The sequence below is a fragment of the Eucyclogobius newberryi genome, unplaced genomic scaffold (assembly GCF_026437365.1).
Source record: "Eucyclogobius newberryi isolate DKJ021-1_F unplaced genomic scaffold, fEucNew1.0.hap1 SCAF_2, whole genome shotgun sequence".
Classification (NCBI taxonomy): Eukaryota; Metazoa; Chordata; class Actinopteri; order Gobiiformes; family Gobiidae; genus Eucyclogobius; species Eucyclogobius newberryi.
Genome location: NW_027315834.1, coordinates 51,695,501 through 51,708,581, shown reverse-complemented (window position 1 = coordinate 51,708,581; position 13,081 = coordinate 51,695,501). Strand labels below are relative to the sequence as shown.

General features: G+C 51.6%; 1 protein-coding gene across 1 annotated transcript; it reads right to left on the bottom strand.

Annotated features, from left to right (window-relative positions):
* Nucleotides 1-3,462: 3,462 nt before the first annotated feature.
* Nucleotides 3,463-12,059, bottom strand: slc25a46 (solute carrier family 25 member 46). The gene is made up of 9 exons (XM_072453387.1): nt 11,779-12,059; nt 9,658-9,697; nt 8,248-8,305; nt 8,068-8,145; nt 6,763-6,863; nt 5,372-5,428; nt 5,237-5,294; nt 3,945-4,158; nt 3,463-3,868 (listed from the first exon to the last, which is right to left on the bottom strand). The coding sequence occupies exons 1-9, from the start codon at nt 11,987-11,989 to the stop codon at nt 3,510-3,512; spliced, it is 1,176 nt and encodes a 391-aa protein (XP_072309488.1). The 5' UTR covers nt 11,990-12,059; the 3' UTR covers nt 3,463-3,509.
* Nucleotides 12,060-13,081: the final 1,022 nt, after the last annotated feature.

Here is a 13,081-nt window from a genome sequence, read left to right as displayed (position 1 = left end):
ATGGGTACGGCCTGGCGGGAGATTTACACCTTCTCACCTGGATTTTCAAGGGCCGACAAGAGCTCACCGGAAGCCGCCGGAACCGCAACGCTTTCCAGGGCACGGGCCCCTCTCTCGGGGTGAACCCATTCCCATGCCCTTCACAATTGTTAAGGAACTGAAAGGATGGCGATGCCAGACAAGTACCTCCATACTCAAGTCACATGTTTTCACTTTTTGGTTCCATTAGCATCTTCATGCTCTTACTCAAACCATTTATGTGGTGGACCCATTACATTACATCAAATTAAGTGGCGGACTCAAAAATGGCTGCTCGTCGATTTGGGTTGATTTAGAAAATACATCACAACATTTATTATTGGTGCAGTATTAAAAACAATATTATGATTTGTATTTTTAGTCACCAATTTCACAGTGAGTACTTCAAGATGAGAGGCAACCGTCTTGGAAAAGAAGACTGGGTTGGAATAATTCCGCACACTTTCCAAAAGGATCAAACAAGCTGTGGGGTATTTGTCATGCAGGTAATAAATACATTTTACTTGTTAAAGCTTATTTTAACATCAGTAATTACGTATCATGTCTTGGAAAATGGCCAAGATGATGGTGATGGGATTCCCACAAGTACCAGATAATTTAAAGATAGATCCCAGTAAAAAAAAAGTGTTTGAAATCTGAGGAAAGAGATGACTGAGGAAATTCTGCACGTGTGTCTGAGGACAGTGTCCCCTGGAGGACGCTCACATGTGTCTGAGGACAGTGTCCCCTGGAGGACGCTCACATGTGTCTGAGGACAGCGCCCCCTGGAGGACGCTCACATGTGTCTGAGGACAGTGTCCCCTGGAGGACGCTCACATGTGTCTGAGGACAGCGCCCCCTGGAGGACGCTCACATGTGTCTGAGGACAGCGCCCCCTGGAGGACGCTCACATGTGTCAGAGGACAGCGCCCCCTGGAGGACGCTCACATGTGTCTGAGGACAGCGCCCCCTGGAGGACGCTCACATGTGTCTGAGGACAGAGTCCCCTGGAGGACGCTCACATGTGTCTGAGGACAGTGTCCCCTGGAGGACGCTCACATGTGTCTGAGGACAGTGTCCCCTGGAGGACGCTCACATGTGTCTGAGGACAGCGCCCCCTGGAGGACGCTCACATGTGTCTGAGGACAGCGCCCCCTGGAGGACGCTCACATGTGTCAGAGGACAGCGCCCCCTGGAGGACGCTCACATGTGTCTGAGGACAGCGCCCCCTGGAGGACGCTCACATGTGTCTGAGGACAGAGTCCCCTGGAGGACGCTCACATGTGTCTGAGGACAGTGTCCCCTGGAGGACGCTCACATGTGTCTGAGGACAGAGTCCCCTGGAGGACGCTCACATGTGTCTGAGGACAGTGTCCCCTGGAGGACGCTCACATGTGTCTGAGGACAGTGTCCCCTGGAGGACGCTCACATGTGTCTGAGGACAGAGTCCCCTGGAGGACGCTCACATGTGTCTGAGGACAGTGTCCCCTGGAGGACGCTCACATGTGTCTGAGGACAGAGTCCCCTGGAGGACGCTCACATGTGTCTGAGGACAGTGTCCCCTGGAGGACGCTCACATGTGTCTGATCTCCTCAGGATCACAGCTCCTGCTTCTGGTCGTATGAAAACACACATATTTCACAATCCGGCTGATGAGATAAACTTAGAACCAACATTTGAAATCTTGATCCTCTTTAATCAATATCAACTTTGAACCCTCTCTTATAACTGGAACATGAATGACAGTTCTTGTACTTGTACAAATACTACACTACAGTACTTGTACTAGTCAGAATCCCCTACATGTATTGGTGGAGCCTGTGCAAGTGAAAAGAAAATAAATAAATGTGGAACATCGAAGTCAGAAACAGAAAATGGGTAAGGCAGGAAAATGGTTGATAAAGCCTTGAGTCAGCATCCTCTGAAATGTTATGAATTAGGAATCTAAAACATTCTTTATTTCAGAGATAGATAGAGCCCCCAGTACGGGGCCTGGTCTTACAATAGGTTTGGCCTAGAAGCTTGAGTCATGAGTCATTCTGCTTGAATTCCAGTCACACTCTGTAACTAAGAATTTATTTTTAAAATGTTGTAAATCAAGTTGAAAGAGAAGTTAATAGAACATATGTAAACAATTACTGAATAATAAGGAAACTAAGAAAGTTAATCTGGACAGGAATGATATTAATGATAATTCTAATTATATTAGTTTCCGCATCATTGTTTTAACCAATTTAAAGCCATTCTAGAAAATAAAATGTGGTAAAATGGGGACCTGAGGTTCAAAAAATGGGTCAGCGAAAAAAGTAAGGACTAAACCAGGACTAAACCAGGTCTGAACCAGGTCTACACCAGGACTAAACCAGGACTAAACCAGGACTAAACCAGGTCTAAACCAGGACTAAACCAGGACTAAACCAGGACTAAACCAGGACTAAACCAGGACTAAACCAGGACTAAACCAGGACTAAACCAGGACTAAACCAGGACTAAACCAGGACACAGTCTCTTACAGTTTCAATTTATTTGACAGATTCAGTGCAAACAGAAAAGTGCATTTTCAGAATTCACTGAAATGACTAAAAGAAAAACTGTTTTGTTTTAAACGTTTTTATTTTTTAACCGTTTTCAATTTAAAAATAAATTTAATTGAAAATAGTTTTGTTCGAGACACAATTTTACAACTTGACAAATAAAACATTTTCTGGAGTCAGACTGTGGCAGAAGCTCAAATCTGTTCTGGAGTCCAGAGGAGTGAGATTGACAGGTGGATGATCCAATCACAGACTGACGAAACACAAACCTCAGGTTTAGGATTTATTATTGTCAAACTTGTGTTTTTGTGTTGGAGATTTGACAAACCAAATAAAACTAAGAAATCCTAGAATAATTAAAGCCTTTGATTCATCTCTAAAACAGTGACTTTGTGCTGAAATGTCCCTCACTTTGGCTTTACTGCGTTATGTCCTCTCGTTTGATTAAACATGAGACAAACTTCACATTTAGCAAAGACTTAAATATTTGAAGGTCAAACTGTGACCTTGAGATGTTTAAAGTGTTTAAACTGAGGAGCCATGACCTGGAAAGTTCCGCAGTGCTCCTTTAAATTGACTTTCCCTGTAAAACTCCCACAATGCATCACTCCTGCGCCTCGTCACACGTTTGGCACCGCTTCATTTCCCAGAATTTTTTGGGAGGATTAGTTTAATGTGACCACTAGAGGGAGACAAAGGTTCAAAGCAGTGAATAATTCAAACATTTAGAGTTTAACTTGGACTTAAAGCTCAGACGCTCAGAAATTTCATCTTCATAAAGGACATTATTTTACAGTCTAGTTCTGGGGGCCGCGTTCAGCCCCCGGGCCATACTTTAGACATATCTGACACATCTCCAGGAGGTACACAGTTCATTTCCCGTGATGGTGAGTTCATTTAAGTCTCTGCAGCTCCTCCTTCCTGTGGACCACATGTGGGCGGAGCCTCGTTAGCCCGTCACGGCCTGAGCGCTTTGCCGTCCATGGCAAGCCTGAGCACGGCGCGGCTCAGAGCGAGCAGCGCGGCGTGCAGCGTGTACTGAGCCGAGAGCGCGCCGACGCCGCGGTAGAACGAGGCCACGCCCTCTTTGTGTCGCACGGAGGACAGACAGTCGGAGAAACCGTCGTACTGCGTGTTGACGGGCAGAACCTGCAGAGCACCACCCTGCTCCGTGTGGTCGATGATGGTACGGGTGCCCTGCAGCGCCAACCGGTGCAGAACCGTCTCCAGAGGGAAACACAGCACGTCCGAGACCAGAGACCCCGCCCACTGCGACGACAGGTCCAGGAAGTACGAGTCCAGCGGCTCCGACGCGTCTGCAGAGAAACGAAACATCACGTTTAACTCAAATATGTTCTTTAAACGACACTTCTACAGCGGAAGCTCTGGAACCTGGTTTGTGTCGGCGCTGCAGCAGCCACAGCGCCACCCTCTGGACACACGTGGACACGCAGTACTTCAGGACAGCGTGGAGCGCGGCAGGAAACAAGAGCGAGCTCAGCGGCAGCAGACGACGACTGTGAGGAGCGCCGATGCCCACGAGGCGAGAGAGCGCCTCCCGCAGGCAGTCGAGGAGCGAGGACGAGTCGTCTCGCACGATCTCACTCTAAACACACAATTACAGCATTAAAACACACAACTACACAACAGTGTCCCCTGCAGGACGCTCACGTGTGTGTCTCACCTGCAGGACGCTCACATGTGTCCCCCTGCAGGACGCTCACATGTGTCCCCCTGCAGGACGCTCACATGTGTCCCCCTGCAGGACGCTCACATGTGTCCCCCTGCAGGACGCTCACGTGTGTGTCTCACCTGCAGGACGCTCACATGTGTCCCCCTGCAGGACGCTCACATGTGTCTCACCTGCAGGACGCTCACATGTGTCCCCCTGCAGGACGCTCACATGTGTCTCACCTGCAGGACGCTCACATGTGTCTCACCTGCAGGACGCTCACATGTGTCTCACCTGCAGGACGCTCACATGTGTCCCCCTGCAGGACGCTCACATGTGTCCCCCTGCAGGACGCTCACATGTGTCCCCCTGCAGGACGCTCACGTGTGTGTCTCACCTGCAGGACGCTCACATGTGTCCCCCTGCAGGACGCTCACATGTGTCTCACCTGCAGGACGCTCACATGTGTCCCCCTGCAGGACGCTCACATGTGTCTCACCTGCAGGACGCTCACATGTGTCTCACCTGCAGGACGCTCACATGTGTCTCACCTGCAGGACGCTCACATGTGTCTCACCTGCAGGACGCTCACATGTGTCTCACCTGCAGGACGCTCACATGTGTCTCACCTGCAGGACGCTCACATGTGTCTCACCTGCAGGACGCTCACATGTGTCCCCCTGCAGGACGCTCACATGTGTCCCCCTGCAGGACGCTCACATGTGTCCCCCTGCAGGACGCTCACATGTGTCTCACCTGCAGGACGCTCACATGTGTCTCACCTGCAGGACGCTCACATGTGTCCCCCTGCAGGACGCTCACATGTGTCTCACCTGCAGGACGCTCACATGTGTCCCCCTGCAGGACGCTCACATGTGTCCCCCTGCAGGACGCTCACATGTGTCTCACCTGCAGGACGCTCACATGTGTCCCCCTGCAGGACGCTCACATGTGTCTCACCTGCAGGACGCTCACATGTGTCTCACCTGCAGGACGCTCACATGTGTCTCACCTGCACTGTGTCGATGAGGCTGGCGCAGTAAAACGGCAGCGCCACCACCGCCGTCAGCCTAAACAGGAAGTGAAACAGGAAGTGACATCATCAGACTCACAGCTGATTGGAGCAGAAGGGGAAGAGCCAACTCACCCTTTGAGCAGCAGATGTCCAGCCAACTGTCTCCAGCTCCAGCGATGAGGAAGTTCCCTGAGCACAAGCACGGAAGAACTGAGCACAAGCACGGAAGAACTGAGCACAAGCACGGAAGAACTGAGCACAAGCACGGAAGAACTGAGCACAAGCACGGAAGAACTGAGCACAAGCACGGAAGAACTGAGCACAAGCACGGAAGAACTGAGCACAAGCACGGAAGAACTGAGCACAAGCACGGAAGAACTGAGCACAAGCACGGAAGAACTGAGCACAAGCACGGAAGAACTGAGCACAAGCACGGAAGAACTGAGCACAAGCACGGAAGAACTGAGCACAAGCACGGAAGAACTGAGCACAAGCACGGAAGAACTGAGCACAAGCACGGAAGAACTGAGCACAAGCACGGAAGAACTGAGCACAAGCACGGAAGAACTGAGCACAAGCACGGAAGAACTGAGCACAAGCACGGAAGAACTGAGCACAAGCACGGAAGAACTGAGCACAAACACGGAAGAACTGAGCACTAGCACGGAAGAACTGAGCACAAGCACAGAAGAACTGAGCACAAGCACAGAAGAACTGAGCACAAACACAGAAGAACTGAGCACAAACACAGAAGAACTGAGCACTAGCACAGAAGAACTGAGCACTAGCACAGAAAAACTGAGCACTAGCACGGAAGAACTGAGCACAAGCACGGAAGAACTGAGCACAAGCACGGAAGAACTGAGCACAAGCACGGAAGAACTGAGCACAAACACAGAAGAACTGAGCACAAGCACGGAAGAACTGAGCACTAGCACGGAAGAACTGAGCACTAGCACGGAAGAACTGAGCACTAGCACAGAAGAACTGAGCACAAGCACAGAAGAACTGAGCACAAGCACAGAAGAACTGAGCACAGACACAGAAGAACTGAGCACAAACACAGAAGAACTGAGCACTAGCACAGAAGAACTGAGCACTCGCAAAGAAGAACTGAGCACAAGCACAGAAGAACTGAGCACAGACACAGAATAACTGAGCACAAGCAAAGAACTGAGCACAAGCACAGAAGAACTGAGCACAAGCACAGAAGAACTGAGCACAAGCACAGAAGAACTGAGCACAAGCACAGAAGAACCGGGCAAAAGCACAGAAGAACTGAGCACTAGCAGAGAAGAACTGAGCACTAGCAGAGAAGAACTGAGCACTAGCAGAGAAGAACTGAGCACTAGCACAGAAGAACTGAGCACAAACATAGAACTGAACACAAGCACAGAAGAACTGAGCACAGACATTGAACTGAACACAAGCACAGAAGAACTGAGCACAAACATAGAACTGAACACAAGCACAGAAGAACTGAGCACAGACATTGAACTGAGCACAAACACAGGTGTGGTTACCGTGGTAACGGCGTGAGCTCGCTGATGATGCCCTCGGCTCCGAGAGTCACGCCGTGAACGATGAAGGTGCTGCCCATGCCCTTCCACAGCGAGCGCATGCCCTGAACAAGGCAAAGGTACTTTTACTTCAGTATATTACTCTGTACAATACTTCTACTTCACTGCATTACTCTGTACAATACTTCACTACATTACTCTGTACAATACTTCTACTTCAGTGCATTACTCTGTACAATACTTCTACTTCACTACATTACTCTGTACAATACTTCTACTTCACTACATTACTCTGTACAATACTTCTACTTCACTACATTACTCTGTACAATACTTCTACTTCACTACATTACTCTGTACAATACTTCTACTTCACTACATTACTCTGTACAATACTTCTACTTCACTACATTACTCTGTACAATACTTCTACTTCACTACATTACTCTGTACAATACTTCTACTTCACTACATTACTCTGTACAATACTTCTACTTCACTACATTACTCTGTACAATACTTCTACTTCAGTGCATTACTCTGTACAATACTTCTACTTCACTACATTACTCTGTACAATACTTCTACTTTATTACATTACTCTGTACAATACTTCTACTTCAGTGCATTACTCTGTACAATACTTCTACTTCAGTGCATTACTCTGTACAATACTTCTACTTCAGTGCATTACTCTGTACAATACTTCTACTTCACTACATTACTCTGTACAATACTTCTACTTCACTACATTACTCTGTACAATACTTCTACTTCACTACATTACTCTGTACAATACTTCTACTTCAGTGCATTACTCTGTACAATACTTCTACTTCACTACATTACTCTGTACAATACTTCTACTTCAGTGCATTACTCTGTACAATACTTCTACTTCACTACATTACTCTGTACAATACTTCTACTTCACTACATTACTCTGTACAATACTTCTACTTCAGTGCATTACTCTGTACAATACTTCTACTTCACTACATTACTCTGTACAATACTTCTACTTCACTACATTACTCTGTACAATACTTCTACTTCACTACATTACTCTGTACAATACTTCTACTTCACTACATTACTCTGTACAATACTTCTACTTCACTACATTACTCTGTACAATACTTCTACTTCACTACATTACTCTGTACAATACTTCTACTTCACTACATTACTCTGTACAATACTTCTACTTCACTACATTACTCTGTACAATACTTCTACTTCACTACATTACTCTGTACAATACTTCTACTTCACTACACTTGGTCCCGGTCCTGGTCCTGGTCTTACCTGAGCTTTACTGATGCTGTACATGACGGACACGGCGCTGAAGGGAGTCAGGTGATAACAGCGAGCCTGAACGTTTACCTGAGGAGACACGGCCAATCAGAGAGAAGAAGAGAGGAGACACGGCCAATCAGAGAGAAGAAGAGAGGAGACACGGCCAATCAGAGAGAAGAAGAGGCGGACCTGACACTGGCGCCGGAACACGATGCAGGGATGAGCCAGAACGTTCTCCGAGAACAAACTGAAAACACAAACATTCAGTGTGAGAGGAAGAGCGCCCCCTGTGTGTGAGAGAGAGGAGGAGCGCCCCCTGTGAGGAGGAGCGCCCCCTGTGTGTGTGAGAGAGGAGGAGCGCCCCCTGTGAGGAGGAGCGCCCCCTGTGTGTGTGAGAGAGGAGGAGCGCCCCCTGTGAGGAGGAGCGCCCCCTGTGTGTGTGAGAGAGGAGGAGCGCCCCCTGTGAGGAGGAGCGCCCCCTGTGTGTGTGAGAGAGGAGGAGCACCTCCTGTGAGGAGGAGCGCCCCCTGTGAGGAGGAGCGCCCCCTGTGAGGAGGAGCGCCCCCTGTGTGTGTGTGAGAGGAGGAGCGCCCCCTGTGAGGAGGAGCGCCCCCTGTGAGGAGGAGCGCCCCCTGTGTGTGTGTGAGAGGAGGAGCGCCCCCTGTGAGGAGGAGCGCCCCCTGTGAGGAGGAGCGCCCCCTGTGAGGAGGAGCGCCCCCTGTGTGTGTGTGAGAGGAGGAGCGCCCCCTGTGAGGAGGAGCGCCCCCTGTGAGGAGGAGCGCCCCCTGTGAGGAGGAGCGCCCCCTGTGTGTGTGAGAGAGGAGGAGCGCCCCCTGTGAGGAGGAGCGCCCCCTGTGAGGAGGAGCGCCCCCTGTGAGGAGGAGCGCCCCCTGTGTGTGTGTGAGAGGAGGAGCGCCCCCTGTGAGGAGGAGCGCCCCCTGTGAGGAGGAGCGCCCCCTGTGAGGAGGAGCGCCCCCTGTGAGGAGGAGCGCCCCCTGTGAGGAGGAGCGCCCCCTGTGAGGAGGAGCGCCCCCTGTGTGTGTGTGAGAGGAGGAGCGCCCCCTGTGAGGAGGAGCGCCCCCTGTGAGGAGGAGCGCCCCCTGTGTGTGTGTGAGAGGAGGAGCGCCCCCTGTGTGTGTGTGAGAGGAGGAGCGCCCCCTGTGAGGAGGAGCGCCCCCTGTGAGGAGGAGCGCCCCCTGTGAGGAGGAGCGCCCCCTGTGTGTGTGAGAGAGGAGGAGCGCCCCCTGTGAGGAGGAGCGCCCCCTGTGAGGAGGAGCGCCCCCTGTGAGGAGGAGCGCCCCCTGTGTGTGTGTGAGAGGAGGAGCGCCCCCTGTGAGGAGGAGCGCCCCCTGTGAGGAGGAGCGCCCCCTGTGAGGAGGAGCGCCCCCTGTGAGGAGGAGCGCCCCCTGTGAGGAGGAGCGCCCCCTGTGAGGAGGAGCGCCCCCTGTGTGTGTGTGAGAGGAGGAGCGCCCCCTGTGAGGAGGAGCGCCCCCTGTGAGGAGGAGCGCCCCCTGTGTGTGTGTGAGAGGAGGAGCGCCCCCTGTGTGTGTGTGAGAGGAAGAGCGCCTCCTGTGAGGAGGAGCACCTCCTGGTTCTCACCTGACCAGTCCGATTCCAAAGCCGGTGAATCTGTTCAGTTCTGAAACAGAAATCATACAATTGTGATTCGTCTGATTCATGTCAAACGTTATTTTAGAGCTCCTCCTCCTCTGTCTTCTCTGTCTCCTCCTCCTCCCAGTCTCCTCCTCCGTTTGCTTGTTCTCCACGTACCTGCTCCTCCCCTCAGTCCGGTCGTCCCCCTCCTCCCCAGACCTCCTCTCTGCCTCCTCCTCCCCCGGTCTCCTCCTCCTCTAAACCAGTCTCCCCCTCCTCCTCTTCCCAGTCTCCTCCTCTTCCCAGTCTCCTCCTCTTCCCAGTCTCCTCCTCCTCCCAGTCTCTTCCTCCTCCCAGTCTCTTCCTCCTCCCTATCTCCTCCTCCTCCTCTTCCCAGTCTCCTCCTCTTCCCAGTCTCCTCCTCCTCCCAGTCTCCTCCTCCGTTTGCTTGTTCTCCCCGTACCTGCTCCTCCCCTCAGTCCCGTCCTCCCCTCGGTCTTCTCCTCCCCAGACCTCCCCTCGGCCTCCTCCTCTCCTCAGTCTCCTCCTCCTCCACTCAGTCCCCTCCTCCTCCACTCAGTCTCCTCCTCCTCCCCTCAGTCCCCTCCTCCTCCCCTCAGTCCCCTCCTCCTCCACTCAGTCCCCTCCTCCTCCACTCAGTCCCCTCCTCCTCCACTCAGTCCCCTCCTCTTCCACTCAGTCTCCTCCTCCTCCACTCAGTCTCCTCCTCCTCCACTCAGTCTCCTCCTCCTCCACTCAGTCTCCTCCACTCAGTCTCCTCCTCCTCCACTCAGTCTCCTCCTCCTCCACTCAGTCTCCTCCTCCTCCACTCAGTCTCCTCCTCCTCCACTCAGTCTCCTCCTCCTCCACTCAGTCTCCTCCTCCTCCACTCAGTCTCCTCCACTCAGTCTCCTCCTCCTCCACTCAGTCTCCTCCTCCTCCACTCAGTCTCCTCCTCCTCCACTCAGTCTCCTCCTCCTCCACTCAGTCTCCTCCTCCTCCACTCAGTCTCCTCCTCCACTCAGTCTCCTCCTCCTCCACTCAGTCTCCTCCTCCACTCAGTCTCCTCCTCCTCCACTCAGTCTCCTCCCCTCAGTGGGACTTTACATCAGATGCCCCGGAGCGACAGGAGGAACTGGGCCCTCCTCTTTCCACGCCCACTTCAGACTCCATCAGCTTCACTTCCTGTCGTGTTAAACTCTTACGTTTCAAAACAACACAAGTAAAACTATCATTTACCACAGATGCCCTTCCACCAACGTCAGAGAAACAGACATTCTACAAACCCTCACATTTAAACACCTGAAATTAAACAAACCCTCACATTTAAACACCTGAAACTAAACAAACCCTCACATTTAAACACCTGAAACTAAACAAACCCTCACATTTAAACACCTGAAACTAAACAAACCCTCACATTTAAACACCTGAAACTAAACAAACCCTCACATTTAAACACCTGAAACTAAACAAACCCTCACATTTAAACACCTGAAACTAAACAAACCCTCACATTTAAACACCTGAAACTAAACAAACCTCATTATAATAACTCGATCTAATGTAAAATAACTCGATCTAATGTAAAATAACTCGATCTAATGTAAAATAACTCGATCTAATGTAAAATAACTCGATCTAATAATGTAAAATAACTCGATCTAATGTAAAATAACTCGATCTAATGTAAAATAACTCGATCTAATAATGTAAAATAACTCGATCTAATGTAAAATAACTCGATCTAATGTAAAATAACTCGATCTAATGTAAAATAACTCGATCTAATGTAAAATAACTCGATCTAATGTAAAATAACTCGATCTAATGTAAAATAAAGCCTTCATCCTTCGCCCTGTCACTTGTTATTAGCCTGTTAGCCTCGTCTTAGCTCGTCCTGCTACACCGACTCTTCCCACAAACACCCGCGGACAGAGACGTGTGAGCAGCGGTCACGTGTCCCCGGGACCGGCCTGTCCTCCGCTCCGCATGTCGCGGCTCTGAGCCAAAGGTTAGCGGGGAAACGCGCGTCACAAACGGCCTGAGTGCGTTAGCTCTGTTAGCTCCCGTTAGCTCCCGTTAGCCTGCCATTAGCTTTGACTCCCGAGCCCCGCAGCGACCTACCGGCGGGAGGGAGGCCGGGCTGAGACGCGTCCCAGCCGGCCGCTCCTCTGCACGCTCCGGCCTCCGTGCCCGGGTCCTCATACTGCGGGCTCCGGTGCAGGTTGCGGCTGCCCGGGATGTCCGGTGGAGTAGTGACCCGGTACTGGAGCTGCGGGTCCGGGGCCAGCCTGTAGCCCAGCCCGTCGAAGCTGTCGGGCCTCCGGGATGCCATGGCTCTGCAGACGGTCAGTCACTGGTCAGTCACTGGTCAGTCACGGGTCAGACACCGGGTTCGGAGCGATGCGCCGAGACCGCGTCTGCTTCTCCGGTGTTTCCGGCTCTGGAGGGACACACGGCGCGCTGCTGCCGCTCAGCGGTGATAGACCGTTATGACACTCTGTGCACTTGCTGCTGATGAAGACGAGCGAAGTCTTCATCGACACAGATGTCCCGCTGTGACGACACATTTCCGGGTGAAGGCAAAAACACGGACGCAGCAAAAGAGCGTCATTCTTTAAAATAATAGTTTATTTTTTCAAGCAGAGAATCTGAATATTAAGACTTGGAAACTAACGGCCGACGATGACTTGAAAGCACAATTTCAAATAACTCCAGCCCATATTTAAGATAAGCCTTTATTTCTCCACACAATGGGGACATTTCAGTGTTGCAACACAAGTAGGTACAGAAGTAAAAGAACTGAGAACTTATAGAAAACTTTAAGAAAACACTATTAATAGAAAAGCTCTTATAAACAACCTCTTATATTCTTAATAAAAGTCCAGGGGGACTGTGTGCTGGGGGGACGGGTGAGTCCAGGGGGACTGTGTGCTGGGGGGACGGGTGAGTCCAGGGGGACTGTGTGCTGGGGGGACGGGTGAGTCCAGGGGGACGGGTGAGTCCAGGGGGACTGTGTGCTGGGGGGACGGGTGAGTCCAGGGAGACTGTGTGCCGGGGGGACGGGTGAGTCCAGGGGGACTGTGTGCCGGGGGGACGGGTGAGTCCAGGGGGACTGTGTGCTGGGGGGACGGGTGAGTCCAGGGAGACTGTGTGCCGGGGGGACGGGTGAGTCCAGGGGGACTGTGTGCCGGGGGGACGGGTGAGTCCAGGTGAAGTGGGGAGATGATGGTCCGGGGCAGAGAAGTGAAGAGGGACGGGTGCAGGCCATTGTCCAGCTGTGGAAGAGGGAGCATGCAGCTGTGCAGGGGGAGGGGTCTGTGCAGGGGGAGGGGTCTGTGCAGGGGGAGGGGTCTGTGCAGGGGGAGGGGTCTGTGCAGGTCGGCGGGGTGGGTGATTGATCAAATCTCAGGAAGTGAGAATTAAG